The 25573-nt window shown below is 39.2% G+C and overlaps 1 protein-coding gene across 14 annotated transcripts in view; it reads right to left on the bottom strand.

The window, feature by feature from the left end:
- Positions 1-25573, bottom strand: part of ARHGEF12 (Rho guanine nucleotide exchange factor 12) — a 163871-nt gene that overhangs the window by 55702 nt on the left and 82596 nt on the right. For 10 of the 14 annotated variants that reach the window (XR_016221079.1, XM_089313617.1, XM_089313621.1 and 7 more), the window contains 7 exons: positions 12399-12497; positions 11692-11741; positions 8199-8256; positions 3444-3622; positions 2118-2195; positions 1802-1921; positions 101-241 (listed from right to left, as the gene is read on the bottom strand). Coding sequence is in view for 13 of the 14 variants with exons in the window: in XM_008260587.5 (XP_008258809.1) it covers positions 101-241; positions 1802-1921; positions 2118-2195; positions 3444-3622; positions 8199-8256; positions 11692-11741; positions 12399-12497 (725 nt within the window). In the remaining variant the exon portion in view is untranslated. The remainder of the gene's footprint in view (positions 1-100; positions 242-1801; positions 1922-2117; positions 2196-3443; positions 3623-8198; positions 8257-11691; positions 11742-12398; positions 12498-25573) is intronic. The other 4 variants (XM_008260615.5, XM_089313609.1, XM_070047280.2 and 1 more) reach the window with 1 other exon arrangement.

Raw genomic sequence — 25573 nt, 5'->3', positions numbered from 1 at the left:
GTGAGCAATAAGACACCGCTAAAGCATGTAACTTCAAATTAAGAAAAGGGCTGTAAGACATAATCCAAGAAGATAATGATTTAACGTATTTAATGCTTACATCTGTGTTGTCACTACTCGGCCGAGAAGTATCTCCACTGCTGCAATCAGTCCTGCTCAGTCCATCTCCAGGATCCACCTCTGCATCACTGACTGTCAGGGCATCACCTAGAGGCCTGGAGGGTGTAACTATGGCTCCATCCTAAAAGAGATCAAAGGAACACACACAAACACATAGAAGAAAACTTCGATTATTGACTGTGTAAACAAAGTGGCACTACAATCTACATGGAGTACACAAAAAGTTGGACACTCTGATGTGATCAACAATGCTTAATGTTCTATCAGTAAAAAGCACAAGCAACTACTAAATTCTATGATTCTAAAATGCCATAACACTTCCAGTTAGGGAAAGTATTATTTTAATGAAAAGAAAAGGTCCAACTTCAAAATATAGCAAAAAGATAAACCAGCTTGTTAAATAATTTATGTTATCTGCTCATTAGTAAGGATTATTATACTATAACTCTGGTTAACTGGCTTCCAGTGCTTCAGAGTTTCAATAAGTTGCCAATTCTGGCACATAATGTGGTAACAAATTATTAATAAGCTTTTAGATCAGGAATCACATTTTTAGTGTTGGATCAGGATAAGAATGGGGTCTTTTCTCAGTGATAAAAACATTAAAACTTTCAACATTACTGAGGCATAATACTTAAAATGTGACACAGCAAGTGGAACTGAAAGGAGTAAAAAATAATAATGGGTAATGAAAAGCACACTAAACAGGAAGTCAGGAGACCTTACATACCATGTGTGGGTGACTTTGGGCAATCATTCAGTTTAGGACCTACTTTTCTCAACCACAACATGATTTTTTTCACTTGAAAAATGAGCAGATTAGGCAAGCATTAGTTCTGTGAATACGTAGTTTTCACTTCAGACCTAACTCAGAAATACCGACACATCAACAGCTTTCACTCATTTTAAATGCACAGGTAATCTGTCCATTTTGCTTTAAGGTGTAGTATAAGGAACTTTCCTTATCCCAAATATGAGTGTTACAGAATATAAGCCTTGGTTGACCAAGAAATGCATAACTTTTTTTCTGATGAGACCATTATCTTCGTGACTTACATCTATATAGAGAATCGTAACCTCTATTTAAAACTACAAAAAAAAAATTACATAGTTATTAAGGGTATGAATGTGCTTTGAAATCCTCAGACCAGATTTGAATTCTAGTCCTATCATTTTTAACCTACGTCACTGACGTCAGACCAGTTACTTATCTGTGTTTCTCTAGGTATGTGTGTAAAATGGGGGAAACCACAGGACCTAATTTCAGAGGGTTATTGTGCAGATTAAGTAAGAGAATGTTTGTTCATGTGTTCATCACAATGCATGTCAATTTATAAAATATTGTATCCATCCTTCTTAAAAGCATATCAACTGTCATTCTGTATAAAGATCTCAGAATGAACCACAAAAATTAAAAGTATTTAAATACAGTTTAGTAGTCTGTCACATCAAAGCAAAAGCATTCTTTTTTTAAATTATTATAGAACAGAGAAAAGTGATATGAGCAAGCAAACAATCAGAAGCCCACACTTATTTTTGTTAATTATCCTATATAGGACATCCTGCTGTCCTATCCTAGAAAAATAACTTTTTAAAAAGGCGACTGCAACATTCTCTGACACATTCCCAGAAGAAAATTCTCCTGCAAGGAGTCGGGTAGCATGTGTACCAGTGATGCTACCTGAGCAGGGCCTGTGGCTTTGGATAACTGCTCTTGCAGCTGAGGAATGTGTCTCTTGGCCTCTTGGATCTCTTTTAGCAATCTTTGGACAGGTGTTCGGTTGTAATCTTCCTGCAATAACTGAAAAGTTATAAAGATATTTTGAGAATTAATTACGTATGTCAAGAAAATATAGAAAAAATCTATTCTTAATCATTAAAAGAACTGATGGCATTGATTACAATACTGCTTGACTGTGATTATGATAAATACCAACTCAACTATGCCCACTCACATTTTTACTGCCCTATACACAGTCCTATTTCCATTTTAGTACCTGTAGCCGTTCCTGTTCTTTCTGTAACATTTTTCTCAGAATTTCTACTTTCTGGTTATGAACCACATTGTTTTCCTCCTAGGAAAAGATAAAAACAAACAAACAAACAAACAAAACCAATACAGAAAAGGTGAGGATAAAACAAACAGAGAAAACAAGATACACAATTTTCTGTCTCAGTTCCAATTATCAATACCAGTTAGAATTATCTTTATTCCCGGTGGCTATGAGGACAGGCTTTTCCATGTGACATGTACCAACATAAAAGGCTCTAGGGAAATGTCTGCCCTTCTGTTTCACTTTTACTAAACTATGTTCAAGAGAACACTGAGTATCAGTATTAGGGGGCTGAAGTTGCGGTAGGTACAACAGGGATACGCCTCACCTCCTCTGGATCTTTGTGTGGCTCACATTCTCAGGACTCCCCTAAACTAGGAGCACTGTTTTCTAAGCCATCTTTCACCACCTCTCCTTGTTTCACAACCCTATAATATTTTAACAAATTAGTCTTCTTTATAATCTTGTTATAATCATGCAACTCTCTTGCTCAAAAAAATACTTAAATAGATTCCTATGGCTTACTCTCTTTACAGATAATTAGTCTCATGGTTGTGATTTTTTTCCAAGATATAAAGTCAATCTACTTTTTTCAAGCTCATCTCCCCATACATACATCATTAACAGATCCTAGCCAAACAGAAGCCCTGGTTACATTCTCAAAAACATTGGTGCTTTCTTGACTCAGCTTCTCTTTATTCTACCTCTACCTGGGTTGTCTTCCTCCCCACTCCACTGGTTAAATAATACCAGCATTTCAAGGATCAATTAAAATAAAACCTTTCCATAAAGGCTTTCCCTATCACAACCACAAGTGCATTTTCTGTCCTTTGAATCCTCATAGAACTTTGTATTTCTTCCTTACTTGTATAAACTTGATCCAATTTCAGTCAACAATGGCTTATTAAACACCTATTATAAAACAAGCAGTATTTTTGTCATTGGGAAGACAATAGGAAACAAACAGAAAAGCCTGGTCCTCCCAAAGTACACATTCCAAGATGACTGAAGACCTTAAACAAAGAATATCTTAGTATTTTTATGGGTGACATGTTGCTTTGTATTTGATAAATGTTTAATATTTGTTTAATTAAATCTGCTATGATGATATGCTGCAATCATTCCAAATTATTATATAATTTGTGTATTAGGAAATGACCTTCTGGAATCTTAAATTTGTTTTTCATCCCAAAACATTAAAACTACTAATATAAAGCAAAGGCATCCTTATACAATAGGGCATTGATTAAGCAATTTTCCTACTCTTACCCCCATAAGCACAGGACTAGTGATTCTCTCCATATTCCCAGATGCTCCAGGTGAATGAGGGGATGTCATGACAGGAGACATATGTCCAATGACTGATGGTTCTACTTCAGAATCGGCGAGCGGAATCTGGGGCGACCCAGGTGGGCGTCCCTGAACAGTGAGAGCTACATAGGAACCAGCTTAGGACAGGCAGATGGGAGAAAGGGAAGGAAAGGAAAAATACTATTGTCAAGAAACATTTTATAACATTTCACTACTTAATCTTCAACCCTTCTAAAAGACCCAGTTATGTGAAAAAGTCCCATCATTTGCTAATAATGGCTCCATAGAAAAGAAATCCAATCTGTCATTTCCCTTTCGTAACTGCTCTAAAAATCTAAATGAACAATACAGCTTGCAGACAGCAATTTATTACTACTCATAAGATATTACTTAGAAACAAATACAATTTCTAACATCAAGGCTGGCATTCTGGCGAAGCAGGTAAAGCTGCTGCCTATAATTCTGGCATTCCATTTGTGCGCAAATTCGAATATTGGCTGCTCTACTTCCAATCCAGCTCCCTGCTAATGCAGCTGGAAAAGCAGCAGAGAATGGTTCAAAGTCTTGAGACTCTGCACCCAAGTGGCAGACCAGGAAGAGGCTCACAGCTCCTGGCTTTGGCCTGGCCCAGCCCTGGTTGTTGCAGTCATTTGGGGAGTGAGCCAGTGGATGGAAGATCTCTTTGTCTTTCCTCCTCTCCCTCTGTAACTCTGCCTTTCCTTTTTTTTTTTTTTAATTTATGTATTTTTATTTATTTTATTTGAAAGGCAGAGTTACAGAGAGGCAGAGGCGCAGAGAGAGAGAGAGAGAGAGAGAGAGAGAGAGCATGTCTTCCATCCACTGTTTGACTCCCCAGAGTCAACAGTGCAACAGCCAGAGCTGCACTATCTGAAGCCAGGAGCCTGGAGCTTCTTCTGGGTCTCCCACGTGGGTGCAGGGGCCCAAGGACTTGGGCCATCTTCTACTGCTTTCCCAGGCCATAGCAGAGAACTGGATAGGAAGTGGAGCAGCCGGGTCTCGAACCAGCACCTATATGGGATGAAGGCACTGCAAGCAGAGGCTTTACCTGCTACACCAAAGTGCTGGCTCCTCCGTCTTTTCATATAAATAAATCTTAAAAAAATTTCTTAACACCAACAATATATTTTCCTAAATTAGAGAAGAGTTAATGTCAACCATCTATTAATTACTATGTTCAATTGATTTCCTAAATGTAAATTCTTACATCTATATATTTTTAAATGATACTAATTAATCAGGATTTTAAAAAATACTCTACAATATTAGAATATAAGCTGTAACTTTAAATTAATTTTACAAAATAAATAAAACCAAAAAAATTCCAAAACTATCTCATAAGTAATGAATTTAAATTGAAAAAGTTTGGAGGAGCTGATAGAAACCCACCAGACATTACAGGGGGAAAAATATCTTGAAAGCAAAATTCAGCACAATCAGATATTCATTAAGTGATTAGCATCAAACAGAAAATGTTCCAATTAAATGACTTTTCTAGTCAAAATGACAAAAACACGTAAACAACAAATCCTTTCTCTTAGAATTTTCATTAGAACTTTTAAATGTACTTCACATTTATCTTCAAATTTAACTCTCCCATGGAACTCACACCAAATATTTCACAGTGTTTTGAGGTTCTAAAAACAAATTTTGTTACACTAAGTCATAAGTGCTATGATTTGAGGGAATTCTAAGCATAACATTTTTTAAGGCTTTTCAATCTTACTGCGCTCTTTCAAAAAGTCACCTGTGAAAGGTCTTCAAAAAGTTCATGAAAAATGAAAAAAACTGCATGGATTTCAAAATTGCTTTACACAAATTAAACTCCTCTCTTAATTCCATTTATCCAGAAGCCTTTTGAAGAAGTCCTGTATTGCATCCTACTTGACAATGTGCTTACCTTCAACGCTTCCAAGCTCTTCCCTTCCCTTCTTTGGCTATTTCTAATTGCTCAGATTTGAAATCATTTTTACTATGCTGACGATATGCATTAAAAAGTAGTGCACAAGAAAGCTCTGTCACAAGGATGCACAGGTTTTACGTCAAATTTTTATCAGATTTTGGATATTCAGTGTTACATGTATTTAACCTTAAAGTTTTTAGTTATGCCCTAACTTTTGGATAAGAAATCTACAGGGTACTTGAAATGAGTTCATGCATATTACGAAGAAACTATGCATGCATTAAATAAACTTATCCTTTTTTTAAGGTAGAGCAACAGAGGCAGAGAGAGAGAGAGAGAGAGGAATCTTTTATCTGCTGGTTCACTCCCTAAATGCCTCCAACTGCTAGGGCTGGGCCAGGCTGAAGCCAGGAGTCTGAAACCCATCCAGGTCTCCCACAAGAGTGGCAGGAGTCTACCCACTTGAGCTATCACTTGCTACCTCCTTGGATAACATTAACAGGAAGCTGGATCAGAAGCAGAATAGCAAGGACTTAAACCAGACACTCCAAAATGGGATGTGGGTATCTCACATGGCAGCTTACCCAGAATCAATTAAGTTGCTTAACTTAAGCAATAAGAAGGCCAATAAATAATTCATTTACTGAATTTATTCTAAAGATGTCCATCCGCTTAATAAGACAGAATTAAATAAAAGTGATTCTGCTTGACTACAACTATCTTCTGCAAAATAATCAGATGCAGAAGATCCTACATATTTTTTAAAATTTTGTTCAGTTTAAACTGTCTTTTACCTTTAAGAGACATAATTACAAATACGTAAATCTCAAGCCAAGCCGGAACAAAGAAAACATAGTGCTGGCACTCTAATATGATTTACTGTATTTACTTCTATTACAATTGTCATGTTATAATTTATTCAATAAAGAAAGCAATCAGAAAAACAGAATCTTCTGGAAAGTAGGTGAGACTAAAGACTAACCCATAAAGCCAAATTGAGGCCTGTGTAGACAAGGTTTGATGGACTCTGAGATTCAAAATCTCTACTCCATCACCACTTGCATGTAAAGTGCACACGGTCTCTGAGCATCTCCCTCCTCCAGTGCAGATAAAACTGAGGCCCTGTCAGTGGCTGTGGCCTGGCCTGCCCACGTCCCATGGCCAACTTGGACAGTGTGGTTTCACCTCTTGCCCCAACTCTCATCATACTGAGCTTCAGTTTCTCTGTGGAACACTAACCCTGCGTGGGCTACTCACATGAATCTAAAGACTCATATATGCTTTTTTTTTTTCTTAAGATTATTTATTTTGAAAGAGTTACAGCGACAGAGGGAGAGACAGATAGATATTCCATCCACTAGTTCAATCCCTGGATGGCCACAATGGCCAGTGCTAGGTCAGGCTGATGCCAAGAGCAGGAGCTTCATCAGGTCTCCCACATGGGTAGCAGGGGCCCGAACACTGGGGCCACCTTCTTCTGCTTTTCCCAGGCTATTAGCAGGGAGCTGGATTGGAAGTAGAGCACCCGGGACACAAACTGGCACCTATATGGTATGCTGGTGCTGCTGTCGGTGACTGTACCTGCTATGCCACAATGCTGACCCTGATCTTAAGTTTTTTTTAAAGATTTATTTAGTTACAGAGAGAGAAGGAAAAGCAAAGAGAAAGAGATTCACTCCACAAATGTCCAAAACAGCCAGGGCTGTGTCAGACCCAAGCCAAGAGCAAGCAGCTTCACCTTGTTCTTCCACATGGATGCAGGGGCCCAAATATTTAGGTCATCTTTTGCTGCTTTCTCAGGCTCATTAGTAGGGAGCTGGATCAGAAGTGGAGCACCCAGTGACTCATGTGGGATGCTGGCATTGCAGGCAGCAGCTTAATCCACCACACTACAACACCAGTCAGATCATAATTTCTTTTCTTTTCGACAGGCAGAGTTACACAGTGAGAGAGAGAGGCAGAGAGAAAGGTCTTCCTTCCACTGGTTCACCCCCTCAAATGGCTGCTACGGCCGGTGCACTGCGCCGATCCAAAGCCAGGAGCCAGGTGCCTCCTCCTGGTCTCCCATGCTGGTGCAGGGACCAAGCACTTGGGCCATCCTCCACTGCACTCCCGGGCCACAGCAGAGAGCTGGACTGGAAGAAGAGCAACCGGCACAGAATCGGCGCCCCATCCGGAACTAGAACCCAGGGTGCCGGCGCCACAGGTGGAGGATTAGCCTAGTGAGCTGCGGCGCCAGCATAAATTCTTAACCCTGAAGTCTTCCAAAGGAGAAGACTATCCCAGATTTATATAATCATATTACATATCTGAGGGAAAGCGATCCTGCCAGGTGATTTCTAAAGTTCCATTTCGGTTCATGAGGCCATTGTGTCTGATTCCTCCACCTCTTCCCCTGTCTCAGGTGACTCAGGCATCTCTTTAATGTCTATGTATTCAGTATTACCAAGAATGACCGGGCATTACAATCAAATTCATATGTGGAGCTGACAGAAGATAGTTACTAGTAGTTAGGAGTTTTCATCTCAAGACTGTCTTTCAATGTATAAGTCAGCAGTGTCCAGCTAAGGGCTAAATTTGGTCCACAGCCTAGTTTAGTAAATAAAGTTTTAGTGAAAAACTGCCATACCCACTCATTTACATATTGTCTGTGCTTTCATGCTACAATAACAGCCCAACATGGCCAACAAAGCATAAAATATCTACTATTTGGCCCATTACAAAAACTGTGTGCTGATCTTTGCTTTATGGGTTTCAGAAAACAACTAAAATTAAGAAAAGCTTTCACCTACATTTGATTAGCTTCACCACTTCCAAATGGTTCGAATGAGTCACCAGAGTTCCATTCACCTACAAGAAAATTAGAACAGTTAACGTCAGACACATTCTACCGAGACAACGGATACACTGACTTCAGGAATTCTCATATGCAACATAACCAATTACAATATAATGAGCAGGGTTACAATAAAACATGGACATATTTAAATCAACAATCACTTTTATGACTATTCTATAAGGTAGATTCTGCCACAAAAACAAATTTAAACACAAAACAAGACCTTGATATAAAGGAAATCACAACCTACCACCATGACAGAAATATGCCATGAACAGATTCACAAACCCTTACAAGAGTAAAGGATTCTTGCAAACAGCAAAGATCTCTGCTTTTATTAGCAAGTCCTCGATTTGTCAAAATTATAATAAGTCAAAAAAGATAAAAAAAAATCAGTATTTCCACAAAAATACTCAATTTACTTTTGGTTTTCCAAGTATGACTGAAACATTACAAAGAGCATTAATTTTTAGACAGGCTAAATGTAGAAAATGTCACTGAAAGTCTCCAGTAAACTGAACAAATTAAGGGAAAACTATCAAATGTGGATTTAACAATAACTTTGTTATTCCCTCGGAAGCAAAAAAATACTGAAGTTCACACATATCAACATATAAAACAGAAGTAAAAGTATACTCATTATGCCCCCTGGAGATAAAACTGTCAATTATGACATTTGTTTTTGAGAGACTTTTCCAGGAAATACATAACAGATAGATACACAACATACACTGCCTTTCTGCCTACCAAAAAATACTTGTTTCCACTGTATTGTTAATCTTTCAATGTGGGTACATGAAGACCTAATCTATTCTTTATAAAAGCTACAGGTAGAATTTATTTCTATAGTCCTCATTTCATGCACATTCAGATTCTTTAAAAGTATTCAGGGTGATAAAGCTAAAACCAATTTTCCTGTACATATATCACTTCACATCTGTTTACTCACTTCCTTAGAAAAGTTCCTAAAAATGGATTGCTGGTCAAGGATTATATACTTTTAAAAATAAGATTTATTTATTTATTTGAAAGTCAGAGTTACACACAGAGAGGAGAGGCAGAGAGAGAGAGAGAAAGACAGAGAGAGACAGGCAGAGACAGAGACATCTTCCACCCATTGGTTGACTCCCCAATTGGCTGCAATGGCCAGAGCTGAGCTGATCCAAAGCCAGGAGCCAGGAGCTTCTTCCAGGTCTCCCACGCAGATGCAGGGACCCAAGTACTTGGGGCCATCTTCTACTGCTTTCCCAGGGCATAGCAGAGAGCTGGATCGGAAGTGGAGTGGCCAGCACTCGAACCAGCGCCCATATTGGGTGCCGGCACTGCAGTTGGTGGCTTTACCTACTACGCCACAGCACCGGCCCTGGGTTATATACTTTCTTAGGGGCTTTGGCATATATTCATATGCTATGAAAGCGAAATTCCCACCCAGATGGAAACTTATGAGACAAGTCATTTTACCATACCCAAACTATGTCATGTGTATATTACCAATCTTTAAATTTTCTGACAATCAAATATATTTTTCTTTATAACTATCATTTTAATTTCTACTTCTCTGTTATCAATTCAGTTGGACATATTCCCATTAACATGTTTATCTAATAAAATTATTTGCCCATATTTCTATTAGAGTATTCTTTCCTTAGTAATTTAAACGTGCTCTTCACAATTAAGAATATAATGCTCTGTGATACACTTCAAATATTTTTTCCAAACTGTTTATAAAATACATTCATGATGTCTTTTCCTGTATAATAATTTAAATAATCAAATTAATCATCTGCTTCAAGAACAACTACTGACTCATTCTTTCTCCACTGATCAGAATTTACGGTCTTTCTAAATTCCATTTTGTTCCACTGGCAGGTATATGAGTATATCTAAATTAGAGCCAGATAATCTAAATTAATCCACACCATCTCTTCTCATACCTATCCACATACATGACACACTTTTTGCTTTTTTTTTTTTTTAAGGTTTATTTATTTATTTTAAATTCAGAGCTACACAGAGAGAGAAGAGGCAGAGAAACAAAGCAGAGGTAAAGAGAGAGAGGTCTTTCATCCAATGGTTTACTCCCCAAATGGCTGCAACAGCTGGAGCTGCGCCTATCTGAAGCCAGGAGCCAGGAGCTTCTTCTGAGTCTCCCACGTGGGTGCAGGGGCCCAAGGACTTGGGCCATCTTCTACTGCTTTCCCAGGCCATAGCAGAGAACTGGATAGGAAGTGGAGCAGCTGGGTCTCAAACCAGCGCCCATATGGGATGCTGGTGCTTCAGGCCAGGGCGTTAACCTGCTGTGCCACAGCGCCGGCCCCCACTTTTTGCTTTAGCTACTCTTACACCTGTCGCTCCCCCTCTTCGTGGAGGAACGACACAGGACCCTGCGCTGTTCTTTTGTCTGCTCGGCCCTCCCCGGGTTTGCTGCTGGTTCTTCCCGGGTTGGCTACCGACCCTTCCACCTCCGTGGAAGGGCGGTTCCCCCTGCCACCTTCCCCACTTCCGCGGGGGAGTGGCACACCGCTGGCCGGCTCTCTCGGGGGCTGCACAGGTGTTCCTCAGGTGTTCCTCAGGTGTTCCTGGTGCATGTTGTCTCTCTCCTCCTTTATAGTCCTCTTCCACCAATCCCAACTCTGCTACCCACACGCCGAGTACGCTGCTCTCCTCCAATCAGGAGCAGGTCCTGCTGTTTACTGGTTGAACTGGAGGCAGCTGTGTAGAAGCTGTTTCCTCCTCTCCCAGCGCCATATTGTGGGAGAGCAGATGCATAGAATAAGTCTTAATTCCAGTAACTTAGTCTAGTCCGAGTTGCTCCTAGTTGCTCCCCACAACACCTTTATGAAATTTATTGGGAAGAGTAGTCAGTTTGACAAATAACAATACACAACTATAGTTCTATTTAGTATTTTGATGAGAATTTCTAGCAAATATTAACTTAGAGAAAATAATCTTTAAAATAGTGAGTCATTCTCCTACCCAAGAATATATATGACTCCATCTATTCAAGCTTTTTAGTATGCCCTTCAACAAAAAGAATATTAATTTAAAAACAAGTAAGTACTTTGTAAAAAATATTTATTTTATTTATTTGAAAGGCAGAGTTACAGGGAAGGAGTGAGGGAGTAAGGGAGAGGTATCTTTCATCTGATGGTTCATTCTCTAAATGGCCACAATGGCTGGGGCTGGGCCAGGCAGAAGAACTATATCTGGGTCTTCCATACAGGTGGCTGCTTCAAGGCATATCAGCTTAACTCTGCTGTGCCCCAAAGCCAGTCCCCAAAGTGAATAACTTTTTAGAGTCAACAGATTCACCAAATGTAATGTACTGTTTTTTTTTTTTTTTTAATAAAAATCTGAGTAGGAAAAAGAAAATCCCACTATTGCTAATATATGTTGGTTTCTAATCCTACCATAAGTTCCACTAATATAATATAGCCTTTTCTTACCTTGATGATTCGATCACCTGTCTGTACACCAGCCCGCATGGCTGCTCCATCTGTAGGAAAAATTAACCACTTAAAATGTGATTCATTTGCATTTACTGATAATCTTCTTGAAAGACAAGGAGTGTTACTGAGTGGATAAAAACACAGGCTGTAAAATCAGATTCACAGGTCCAAATCCTGTCTCTGCCACTCATTAGTTGAATGATGTCACATTGATTTTAGCTTTTTTTTTTTTTACTGTAAGCCTCAATATGACCTATAAAATAAGGATTAAAAATACTTACCTCAAATTATAGCACCAATATAAAGTATTCAAAATACGGTAATAGCAAAAGATATTAACATTTTGGGAAAAGATTGAACATTTTTGTACCTATAGTCACTTCTTATATCTGTCTCTACCAAAATATTACTGGTAATGCGAAGAAATGAAATTCCAGAAACTTCTACAATAAAGTATCATATCCAAAGAGTCATACAATTCTTCAAACTATGGAAGAATTAGTTTCTTCTATAAAGTACAAAGAAAACCAACAGGAGTAAATTCATTCCTACATTGTGACACTACAAACAAATCCTAGCATAATACTACATATGACCGGTAGTCATGAAATTATTCTGTTTGGGGCAACAGATACTGTTTTAGCTCTTCTATTCTTATTCTGTTTGCTCCCAAGAGACAAAACTGTTTGAAAAAAATGCCTTGCCTTCTTTTACAGACTGTACGAAGACGGGATTGTCTCCACTGACCGTCAACCCAAATCCATTGTCATCTTTCTGGATGATCACACAACGCTGAACAAGACCTGTGTAAGAACCACAGGGTAAAGACAGAAGGGAGAGAAAACAAAAAGGAAAAGACAATAATTATATATTAATAATGAACTGTATCCTACCTAGAGAACACAAAGCAGCATATTTAAACCAATATATAAAATAAAAGCACTCACATCCAAAACAAAACAAAACACAAGAATCCTAGAGTCACATAGACTGGTTTCTCATTGGAGAGGGAGAGTGGAATTGCTACAAGATTAAAAAGAGCTATAGAAAACTGGAAAAGATGAGGTACTAGAGGTGAGACAGTTAGAAGGAAAACCTATTCACATCTGCACTATTTCTTGGTAATGTAAGATCCTTTCCTACCACCCTGTGTTTTAATTCGAGAAAGTCTAATGTTTAGAGGCATAAGGCAACAGTATGGTTTGGATATGGTATAAGTAGTCCCCAAGGCTTCATGTGTTGAAATGTAATCTCCATTGTGAGCTACAAAGAAGGTGGAAGTTTGGTTGGAGGTGGGACACTTAGGAAGAGATTAGGATTAAATAAAGTCATTATGGCAGAATCCCCATTGAATCCTACTGGCTTTATAAAAAGAGGGAGAGAGATGAGCATTTTCTGTCCCTTGCCATATGATGTCATGGACTTCCTTGGGACTGTGCCAACAGGAAGGCCGTCACTAGATGAGGAGCCTAAATCTTGTACCTCCAGGACCATAAGTCAAGATAAATCTCTTTTCTTTTTAAAGTAGCCTGCTTCAACTATTTTATTATAGTAATGAAAAACGGTAGTACAGGCTAGGAGCACCCCAAAGAAAATTCTGGACAAATTCAATCTTATTATCAGGAAAACAGATTGTCAAAAGAAAGGAGGTACTGGCAGGGTACCTGCAGCTATTCTTCCAAGAGAAAAAAAGAAAGCAAAGAAAGCAAAGGGAAGGAAAACCTTAAAGAGGAGAAAAAAGTAGAAAACGAAACTGTGAGCTCAACTATTTCATCTCTTTTATGTACTTACCTGATGCTCATAGAATAGTTTTCCTTCTAGTAAAATAGCAAATAAAAACTGTCAAGGCAAGATGAAAGAAAAAGGACTCCAACCATAGGAATAGAAATATCCCAGAATAGAATCCTGTTTTATTCTGTTTTATCAAAGATCTGGTCTGAAGATCTTGAACTCTTTGTTAGAGACTTAACACATACTTTCAGCTAACAGAAACAAAGCATTTCACCAAAAACCACTATATAAAACATGTAAAATAGCATAATTATTAGAAAATATAATTTTTAAAGAAAGGCTTTTATGCAATAAGCCACAATCTTAAGCAAGTTTGAGGTACAAGTTAAAAGATATGTTAATGTACATTAATCTACTTTGCCAATAATAACACAACGTGAACATGTAAGCCTACTAAAAACAAAGACTGGAGTAACTGGATCCCCATGAAGCAAACATGAACCTTGAACTTGTATCCTATACAAAAATTAACCCAAAACAGAATATGAGGCCTAAACCTAAAAGCTAAAAATTTTCAGAAGAAAGCCTAAGAGAAAACCTTTGAGACCTTAGGTAGGCACAGATCACTTGGGATGCAAATTTGTTAACTATAAAAAGAGAAAAACTGGCAAAGTGGACTCAAAATGTGTAACATATGCTCTTCTAAAGTTACTGACAAGAAAATGAAAAAGCCAGTCACATACCAAGAGAAAACATTCAAAGTACAATTACCTAATAAAGGGTTTGTATCCAGGTTATTATTTTTATTATTATTTGAAAGATAAGGGTCAGCACTATGGCATAGTAGGCTGTCTCCACCTGTGGTGCCAGCAATTCATATGGGCACCGGTTAGTGTCCTGGCTGTTTCTTTTCCGATTCAGCTCTTTGCTGATGGCCTGGAAAGGCAGTAGAAGATGGCCCAAGTCCTTGGGTCCCTGCATCCACATGGGAGACCAGGAAGAAGTTCCTGCTCCTGACTTCAGACAGGCCAGTTCCAGCCGTTGCCGCCACTGGAGAATTGAACTGGAGGATGGAAGATCTTTCTCTCCCTCTCCCTCTGTCTATAACTCTCCCTCTCACATATATAAATAAAAATATTTTTTAAAAATTGATTTACCTTAAAAAAAAAAAAGGAAAGAGAGAGATTGCAAGACAAAGGCAAACAGAGACACAAGAAATTTCTATCAACTGGTTCATTCCTCAGATGCCAACAACAGCTGGGGCTGGGCCAAGCCAAAGGCAAGCACCAAAAACTTAATCCAGGTCTCCCATGTAGGTGGTAGGAACCCAATCATTTGATTCATCATGTGCTGTTACCCAGGGTCCACATCAAAGGAAGCTAGAATGAAGAGCTGGAGATGGACTTGAATCCAGGTACTCTAATATGGATTGTGGGTATCTTAACCACCAGTCCAAATGCCCACTCCAGATTTAAATATACATGTATATATTCTAAAAACTGAATAATGGAAGACAGAATTTTAAAGGGACAAAGAATTTAAATAAACATCACAAATAATACACATCACTGGCAAATAAGTACATATAGAAGTGCTTAACCTCTGCAGTCATCAGGAAAATGCAAATTAAAACCACAATGAAATACACCTATACACCAACCAGAATGGCAAAAAATAAAGACTGGTAATATCAAGTGCTGGCAAGCTTGTGGAGCAATTGGAACTCTCACAATAATAATGTATTTATACTCTGTAAAACAGTATGGAAATTTCTTATAAAGGTAAACATACACTTACATATGACAACAATTTCACTCCCAAGAGCAATGAAAACTCATGTTCACATAAAAACTTGTGTTACACACAAATTCACAGCAGTGTTGTTCATAAAAGCCAAGAACTAGAAACAACTCAACATGTGAATGGATAAATAAAGTGTGGCATATTCATTCAATAAAATACTACTTAGGAAGAAAAAAAAAAACAACAAGCACAGATGAATCACAAAAACATCACCCTAGGCAAAAGAAGCCAGACACAAAGGAGAGCACATACATATGATTTCAGTATGAGCAGTGGAAACTAAACCACAGCAACAAAAAGCAGAACAGCAACTGTGTAGCAGCAGAGTGGAGAAGAGGGATGAGAATAACCGCAGACAGAAATGAAGAAAGGGTGTTGGGAATGTCCTATATCCGTGTTACAGTCATGGTTATATGAGGACATTGCTTCCCAGAACATAGCAAACTGTAAATTTCAAATGAGTTTATCTTTTTTATATAAATTTTACCTCTATATTTTAGTTGATTTTCCACATTAAAAAATGTGTTATGCCTTAATTCTGGCACCAACTAAACAGTACTTGTATTCACTAATTCATACTTGTAATAGGAGCAGAAGGAAGATAGCCCATCAGAATGCAACATTTTTCTTCTATTCAACGTTGCCTCCTTCAAGAAATTAGGAAATTAGGAGCCAATGCTGTAGCGTAGCCTCCACCTGCAGCAACAGCATCCCATAAACGTGATGGTTCATGTTCCAGCTGCTTCTGTTCCAATCCAGCTCTCTGCTTATGGCCTGGGAAAACAGTGGAAGATGGCCCAAAATGCTTGGGCCCATGCACCCACATGTGAGACCTGGCGGAAGCTCCTAGCTCCTGGGCTTTGATCAGGCCTAGACCCAGCCGTTGCAGCCATTTGGGGAGTGAATCAGCAGATGAAAGATCAAATCTCTCTGTCTCTCCCTCTCTCTGTCTATAACTCTACCTCTCAAATAAATAAAATCTTTTTTAAAAATTAGGAAACTATAAACAGGATGAATATGAACACATAAAATAAAGCAAGAAGTATTCCTCAAGGCAGGCATCTGGCATAGCAATTGAGAATGCAGTTGGGATGCTGCATCCCACACTGGAGTGCCTGGGTTTGAGTAACAGCTCCACTCCCAATTCCAGCTTCCTGCTAATACACATCCTGGGATGTGGCAGTACTCAAGTACTTGGGTCCCTGCTGTTCACACAGGAGACAGAGTTAAACCCATTTCTGACCAATCAGTCCTAGCTACTGTAGGCTTTTGGGGAGTGAACTAGCAGATGGGAGGTCTCTGTGTCCATCTGTGTGTCTCTATCTCTCGGCTTCTCAAATAAATGAAATAAACATAACATATTTTCAAGTATTCCTCATAAATTTCTAGTACTTCATAAGATAAATAGAACAGAGAACCTCAAAAAATAAGAGCAGCTTTTTAGATCTTTTTAAATCCATGCTTATTTTCAAAAACATAAATATTTTACATGTACTTCTTTATAGTATTTGAAATTTCAAAATAAACTCTACATTGTACTTTAACATAAAAAATTGGGATGGGAGCTTGGCCTAGTAGTTAAGATGCCATTTGGGATACTCGCCTCATATCAGAGTGTCTGGGTTTGCATCCCACTTCCATTTCCAAGTCTAGTTTCCTGCTGATATGTACCCTGAGGGCAGCAGGTAACGGCTCAAGTACCTTGGGTCCTGCTACTAACCAACAGGGAGATGCAGACTGAATTCCCTGCTCCTGGCTTCAGGTATTTGGAGAGTGACCCAGAAGACAGGAGATCTCTGTCTATATCTCTTTATGTCACTGCCTTTCAAATAAATAAATTCACTTTAAAATAAATAAAACTCAAGGCAATTACAACACTAAATATATTTTTTCACATTATATTCATGCTTCCCACTTCTCCCACTCCCCTTTCATAAGAGCTGAAAATCAGTGAACTAAAGGATTCTAATACTGGTGTTAAAGAGTGCCTGTAAGAGGCCAGATGAAAGGGTAGCTGGAGTGAAGGCATTTGCTAGGTTGGCAAGTCCCATTGGAATATAATGTATACAAAGTATTTATTAATTCCTGACAGATATTAAAAGTTCATAAATCATGATCAGAAGAAGGATGTCCTTGGATTTTCCTGCTCAAAAATTTGTCATTCATCTAACCATGCCACCACTAAAAATCAACAGCAACTCTTCTTATGTTAATAAACTCCTATCATTAATCTAAATTATCTTAGACAATCAAGTACATTTATGTCTCTAAGGAAATTAGTTCTAGATGAGGAAGAGAGAAGGCAAATTCTAAAGAGCAAGATTTCTTGTAAGTGGCTTTAGAAGATGAGAGTTGCAGCCCTTGTCTCTACTATTGAGGAAAAGTGTTTTGTATCTTTTTCCTTTATTTGTTGAACTCTTTACTTAGTGTAGAGTTAATCTTTTGAGTATAAAGTAAACTGAAAGTAGATCATTGTAAAAATTAATGGGGCCAGCTCTGTGGCCTAGTGGGTAAAGCCGCCTCCTGCAATACTGGCATCCTATATAGGTGCCAATTCAAGTCCCAGCTGCTCCACTTCTGAGCCAGCTCTCTGCTATGGCCTGGGAAAGCAGTAGAAGATGGCCCAATTCCGTGGGCCCCCCGCACCCATGTGGGAGACCCGGAAGAAACTCCTGGCTCCTGGCTTCAGATGAGTGCAGCTCCAGTCATTGCAGCCAATTGAGGAGTGAACCAGCGGATGGAAGACCTCTCTCTCTCTCTCTGCCTCTTCTTCTCTTTCTGTGTAACTCTTTCAAATAAATAAATAAATAAATCTTTAAAAAAAAATTGAGAGACATAATAGGAGAGGAAGGGAGGAGGAGAGGTGGGAGTGTGGGCAGGAGGGAAGGTAGGGTGGGAAGTATCACTATGTTCTTAAATCTGTATCCTGGGGCCAGTGCTGTGGTGCAGCGGATTAAAGCCCTGGTCTGCAGCATATGGGTACCAGTTCTAGTTCTGGATGCTCCTCTTCCAATCTAGCTCTCTGCTATGGCCTGGGAAAGCAGAAGATGGCCCAAGTGCTTGGGTCCCTGCACCCACGTGGGAGACGTTGAAGAAGCTCCTGGCTCCTGGCTTCGGATCAGCTCAGCTCTGGCCATTGTGGTCATCTGGGGAGTGAACCAGCAAATAGAAGACCTCTCTCTTTGTGGCTCTAGCTCTCTCTGTAACTCTTCCAAATAAAAATAAATAAATCTTTAAAAAAAAATCTGTATCTATGAAATATATGAAATTTGTATACCTTAAATTAAACTTTAAAGAAAAGATGAGAATCAGCAAGAAAGTTTCAATAAACCAATCACATCCTCATGTAAGCATTCCCTAAATATAGACTGGGGCTAGGTACCCCCCTTATAAATTCCTACTATACTGTCTGCTCCCATCATATCATTATCACTCACATTGATCTGTATTTGTTTTTATTCTTCATTAGATTATATGCTCCAAGGGTTCTGGGGCTGTATCATATTACAGTATTATCTTAGGATCTTAGAATTATCATGTATTTGGGCATAGAAATAAATTTTTTAAATCATTAATGAATTAATGAAATCCACTAAAGCAGCAGAATCTGGAGATGGATGGAAGCTCAAAAAGGGAGGGGATCAGAGACAATGAGTTGACATACACAGTTAATTTTACAAATATGTCTGGAGTTCTACCAGACTGCTAACAACTAAGCAAATGTATTGGAATTATGTAAGTATTTTAGAATTCCCTCAGAATACTGCAAATTGTTTTCTCCAGTTCATAGCCATCTCAACAGGATAACGTCTCCTAATTCTACATCAAAAGGAAAAGATGAGGAACAAAGGATAGATGAAAGGAAAAAGAGCTATACAAATCCCCTACTGCTTTTTCTCTTCTCAACTGCACCATATGTATCCCTTTTATTACTTTTTTTTTTTTTTTTTTTTTTTTTTTTTTTTTTTGGGACAGGCAGAGTGGACAGTGAGAGAGAGAGACAGAGAGAAAGGTCTTCCTTTTGCCGTTGGTTCACCCTCCAATGGCAGCCGCGGCCAGCATGCTGCAGCCGGCGCACCGCGCTGATCTGATGGCAGGAGCCAGGTACTTATCCTGGTCTCCCATGGGGTGCAGGGCCCAAGCACTTGGGCCATCCTCCACTGCACTCCCGGGCCACAGCAGAGAGCCGGCCTGGAAGAGGGGCAACCGGGACAGAATCCGGCCCCCCGACCGGGACTAGAACCCGGTGTGCCAGCACCACAAGGTGGAGGATTAGCCTAGTGAGCCGCGGCGCCGGCCCCTTTTATTATTCTATGTGCTAATCTGAGACTGATATACTTTAACACATAAGAATTACTAGACCAATATAAAACAAAAGAAAACATATCGTACATATACAGCCAACTCAGATTCTATGGAACTGAAATTAACAATATTATTCTGTCTTGCCAACCTGTGACATCTGCATAAATTTAGATTTGTGGCCAAAATTAACTAAAAACAAAAGCATCCCATCATCCAAAATCAGAAATTCAGCCTCTGAAATGCTGAAATCTATTACAGTCCCTCTCCTTCAAGATCAAATAAAATGTTTTACCTTCCTCTTGAGAGAAACAGTCTGCTTATTGCTTTAACCTACTAACAGAGGGATAAATTCCACCCTCTGTAACACTTAAGTCCCCGATACTGGATTACCAGATATCTGGAATGTCCTTTTTGACAGAAAAGCCACATATTATTGGTTTGTTTTAGCTCAACTGCACAGAGCATCTTGCTCCTAAGTTTATGTTGCAGTCCATAGATGCTGCAATTCATATAAAATTATACAGTAGTAGTCTCGGCAGGAAAGGACAACACTGAAACAGAGAAGCAATGACTAACGAAGAATCAGCGTACAGTACAGGTAAAAGGCCATATGTGTTACAAAAGAAGGAAGAGACAAAAGTGGACTCCTCTCTGGAAATAAGTCACTTTCAAATTTCATTAATTAAAAACAAAACCCCCCTTTCATCACTTTTACTTTTTCTGGTTTTTATAACACTCAGTCCACAGTTTTGTTTTGTTGCTAAATCCCTTATTTAATATTATCTTTGCATCTCTATATTCCTTAGAAAGGTGCCTGGCATATAATAGGTGTTCCATAAATATTTATCAAATATATTTGATTTTACATAATGAAAATCGTAAGTAAATCATATTTTATTTTTTAAAAGGTTTATTTATTTATTTATTTATTTGACAGCCAGAGTTAGAGAGAGAAGGAAAAACAGAGAAACAGAGATCTTTGTTCGCTGGTTCACTCCCCCAGTGACCGCAATGGCAGCCTCCCACATAGGTGCAGAAGCCCAAGCACTTGGGCCATCTTCCACTGCTTTCCCAGGCACATTAGCAGGGAGCTGGATCAGAAGTAGAGCAGCTGGGTCTCAAAGAGGTACCCATAAAGAACACCAGCATCCCAGGTAATGGGGCTTTACATGCTCCACCATAACGCCAGCCCCTTAACCACTTTTTAATAAAAAGAAAATTATAGCCCTGAAGATTTTGCAAAGTAGAGAAGTACTTAGCAAAAATTCTAGTAATTAACTTAGCAAAATTCCAGTAAAATATCTTGATTCTCCATTTTCCCCAAACTCACTCTTATAAAGTGATTTTCATTTATTTCCCTTCTTTTGAGGATTGTATTCACCTGGAAACTTATGATCACCATGGCTCATCTCATCAGTAAGGGGAAGATGTTTTATCAAACTCACTTCAACACTATCATTTCCTCTTCAAAACAAAGTACATTTTTTGTTATAACAGCACAGCATTTGAAACCAACATAAAAAGATTGCCTCTTTCGCAAGAGATAATTGCCAAAGACTGTATTCTAAAAGTGAAAAAAAATAGGTCATTTGTAATGCTTTGGAGGGAAGTTGGAGGAATAGGTAATTCTAGAAAAAAGTGAGAAGGCACTATGAAGCTTCAATATGATATATTCCTGAAACAAGGCCACAATTATAGTTCCATACAGTAAATACATGAAAATGGAGAGTCCAACACATATGGCAACCTGCTAAACCTTCCATATGGCATTTACTGTAAAGAAAGCACATTAGTCTTTCTTCACCTTTTATTTTATTACATGACCAAACTTCTCTAAGTTTCATCTCTTAAGAATTAGCTTCAGGGAAGGGTGTGGAGAAAGACCATGCGCAACCTCATAAAAACAGCCCAATTTTAAACTGCTGCCAGACATACATGTTTTATGAGTAAGACCTCAGATAATCCTTTGATTAAGAATCTTCTTGATTCCAAATGTACAACGTTGCTGGTAAGAGGAGACTTAAGCTGCAAGTATGCTAATTCTACTCTTTTAGACCACTATCAGGAATAAATCTCTCCCCCCAACCACCCCCCCCCTATTTTTTAAGATTTATTTAGTTATTTGAAAGAGTTAGAGAAAGAGAGGAAGAGAGAGAGAAACCTTCCCATATGGTCACAATGGCTGGAGCTAGGCCAAGCCAAAGCCAGAAGCCAGGAGCTTCATCCATGTCTCCCAGGGGGGTGGCAGGGGCCCAAGTACTTAGGCCATCCTCTGCTGCTTTCCCAAGCCATTAGCAGAGAGCTGGATCAGAAGTGGAAGAGCTGGCCTCTTCCAGTCCAGCTCTCTGCTGTGGCCTGGGAGTGCAGTGGAGGATGGCCCAAGTGCTTCGGCCCTATACCGGCATGGGAGACCAGGAGGAGGCACCTGGCTCCTGGCTTCAGATTGGTGCAGCGCACCAGCCGTGGTGGCCATTTGGGGGGTGAACCAACAGAAGGAAGACCCTTCTCTCTGTCTCTCTCTCACTGTCTAACTCTGCTTGTCAAAAAAAAAAAAGAAAAAGAAAAGAAAAAGAAAAAAAGAAGAAGAAGTGGAGGAGCCGGGACTCGAACCAGCACCCATATGGTGCTGCCTTATCCACTAGGCCACAATGTTGGCCCCTAGGAATAAGTCTCCAAGTTACATATTCTTCCAAGTTTTCCAGAGGGAGGAAAGATTCAATTGAGATGAATGAATCAAAGAAGATCTTATTCAACCAATTTTTTACTCCTAAAATGTTTCATCTCAATCTCAACAATCATTCATTCAAAAGACACTGAAAACGCAGCTCCAATGCATAAGGCATTACAGGAGTTGCAAAATTGACTGCTATATAAATACTAGTATCTAGATTCAAAGCAGGCTGTCAAAGTTCAGAAACAATGTAAGTAGTTGGGCAAACTAGGAAATCTCTGTGAAGGAGGCAGGTTTTAACTAACAGATAACTGTATATACTTATGTATAGAATGATGCTTTGAATGGCTAAATCTAGATAATTAATGAATGCACTACTTGACATAGCTATTTTTTGGATGAGAAAAACTAACATCCAATCTTTTGGATTTTTTCAAGAATACAATATATTGTTATTAAGCATATTGTACAACAGATCTCTTGAACTTATTCCTCTAACGGTAATTACCTATCAATATTTGAAATGAGTCTTGAAGAACAAGTAGGAGGCTACATTATAGGAGATAAACAAACCATCCAAGACACACCAAGACATATTTGTGAAATGAAAATCTGGAGGAAGTCTGGTCTCTTTAAATGAATGGTAGATCATGCATATTTTAGTAACTACTTGTATTTTCCTAGCAAGTGAATAACCAAATTCTTATTTTAGTAACACTAATCTGACAGGTCAAAGTAAAATATAGTAGAATGGAGAAAAGGAAGTGAATCAACATGAAATCGAAGTGAAAGAAAGCTATCAAGGCCGGCACCGCGACTCAGTAGGCTAATCCTCCGCCTGTGTCACCGGCACCCAGGGTTCTAGTCCCGGTCGGGGCGCCGGATTCTGTCCCAGTCGCTCCTCTTCCTGTCCAGCTCTCTGCTGTGGCCTGGAAAGGCAGTGGAGGATGGCCTAACTCCTTGGGCCCTGTACCCACATGGGAGACCAGGAGAAGCACCTGGCTCCTGGCTTTGGATCAGCGCGGTACGCCGGCCACAGTGCGCCAGCGGCAGTGCGCCAACGGCAGTGGCCATTGGAGGGTGCACTGATGGAAAAGGAAGACCTTTCTCTCTGTCTCTTTCTCTCTCTCTCACTGTCCACTCTGCCTGTCAAAAATTAAAATTAAAATTAAAAAAAAAAAAGAAAGCTATCAATCTATTTCCGTCATTAGACGGAAAACTGAACAAGGCGGTGGAGATAGAACCAAGGAGTGACAGATGAGAAACATGATGGCAGAATCAACATCAGGGGACAAGACTGGATCAACTGAAGAATGATAGTGCTATTAAAAGAACTAAGGATGATTAATTTCTGGTCATTATGAACTTGAAGGAAACCAATAGTGAAAATATCCAGAGAACAGTTAAAATGTGACTGGAGACCAAAGAAAGATCAAGAATAGAAATCTGAGTCATGCCTATGTGAAGAAGAGAGAAAAATAATCAAGTAAATAGAGAAAAAACAAAGAGAAAAGAACGAAGTTGATGGAATAGTATAGAAACCAAAAAAGAGCACCAGCATTGTGGAAAGTTTCGGAAGGAAAGCAAACGCTAAGAAAAAGTTAATGACTTTTCAAGTAGGGTGTTTTGGATTGTTTTTAGTATGTTAATTTATTTATTCATTCATACATGAAAGGCAGGGACAGAGAAAGAACAAAGAGAGGGAGATCTTCCATTCATTCATTTATAACAGGCAAGAATACAGAGACACAGGCAAAACAGAGAGAGAGATCTTCCATCCTACTGGTTCACTCCCCAAATGCCCATAACTCAAATCCTGGTCTCACATGGGTGACAGGGCGTCAGGTATCTGAGTCATCACCTGCTGCCTCCCAGGACGCAAGTAAGTAGAAAGCCAGACAGGAAGCAGAGGAGCCAGGACTCCAATTAAGTACCCCAATATGGGATGTGGGTTAAGAGGCATCTTAATCACTGCACCAAAAGTCAGCCCCTCAAGTAGGATGTTTTTGTTCATCTTCCAGATAGCAGGAGTTCAGAAGTCAGATGACAAGGTTAAGAAGTAGACAGTCTGTAGGAACATAAAAGATTCATGTGGAATACACTTTGCAAGGCTGAAGAAGAAAAGAAACTAACAACTTGGTAGGAGCAAGACACATTCCAAGAACTTTTGTTTTTAAAGATATGAAAAAGATAGGAGATTTAAAAAAAATACACTGAAAAGGGATCAGCGCTATGGCATAGGTTAAGTCGCTGCCTACAACACTGGCATCCCATGTGGGTGCCAGTCTGATGCAGCTCCCTGCAAATGTGCCTAGAAAAGCAGTAGAAGACAGCCCAAGTACTTGAACCCCTCTACTCTTGTAGGAGACCCAGAAGAAGCTCCTGGGGTTCATGGTTTTGGCTTGGAACAGCCTTGGCTGTTGCAATCATTTGGGGAATGAATGAGAGGATGGAAGACCTGTCTCTGTCTGTCTGTCACTCTCTCTCTATAACTCTGCCTTTCAAATAAAAAAAACACATACCATCCAAAATTTCTAAACCATGGTATTTGAAGTATAGGTTGAGCATCCCTAATCCAAAAATCAAAAACCACAAATGCTCCAAAATCCAAAACTTTTTTAGCACCAACATGACATCACAAGTAGAAAATTTTATCCCTGATCTCATGTGACAGGTCAGTCAAAATGCACAAAATTATTAATAGTATAGCATAAAATTATTTTCATTGTATGTATACAAGGTTTATGTGAAATAAATGAACTATGTGTCTAAATTTGAATCCTACTTCCAGATAACTTATTATGTACAAGCAAATATCCCAAAATCCAAAAGACTCCCAAATTCAAATTGCCTCTAGTACGAAGTAACTTGGGTAACACATACACAATCTATATTAACAGCTTCCTTCTGCTATGGACTAAGGTTTGTGTCCTCCCAAAGTTCATATGTCAACACCCTCAATGTGACGGTATTTGGAGATGGGCCTTTTGGAGGTAACCAGGACTATATGAGGTCATGAAGGTGAGACTCTCATAGTGGGGCTAGAAGAGACACCAGAGAGCAAGCGTGCACACTTACGCACTCACATTCTCTCACTTGTTCTCTCTTCTCCCACACTCTCTCCCTCTCCCTTTCCCTTTCTCTCTTGAACACAGCAAAAAAAGGCAATTGTCTATAATCCAGGAGGAGAACTCTCACCAAAACCTAACCAACGCTGGCACCCTGATGTAAAACTTCCAACCCCTAGAACTGTGAGGAAACCAATTACTGTTATTTAAACTACATACAGTAGTTTATTTATTTTTGTTAAGGCAGCCCAAGAGCACTATGATAGCACAAAAAATATGTAAAAAAGTTGTAGACTAACTC

This window comes from Oryctolagus cuniculus, chromosome 1 (assembly GCF_051225735.1).
Source record: "Oryctolagus cuniculus isolate XC-2025 breed Fujian yellow rabbit chromosome 1, ASM5122573v1, whole genome shotgun sequence".
Lineage (NCBI taxonomy): Eukaryota > Metazoa > Chordata > Mammalia > Lagomorpha > Leporidae > Oryctolagus > Oryctolagus cuniculus.
Note: the sequence above shows the minus strand (reverse complement) of the source record. Positions and strands in the feature narration are given on the sequence as shown.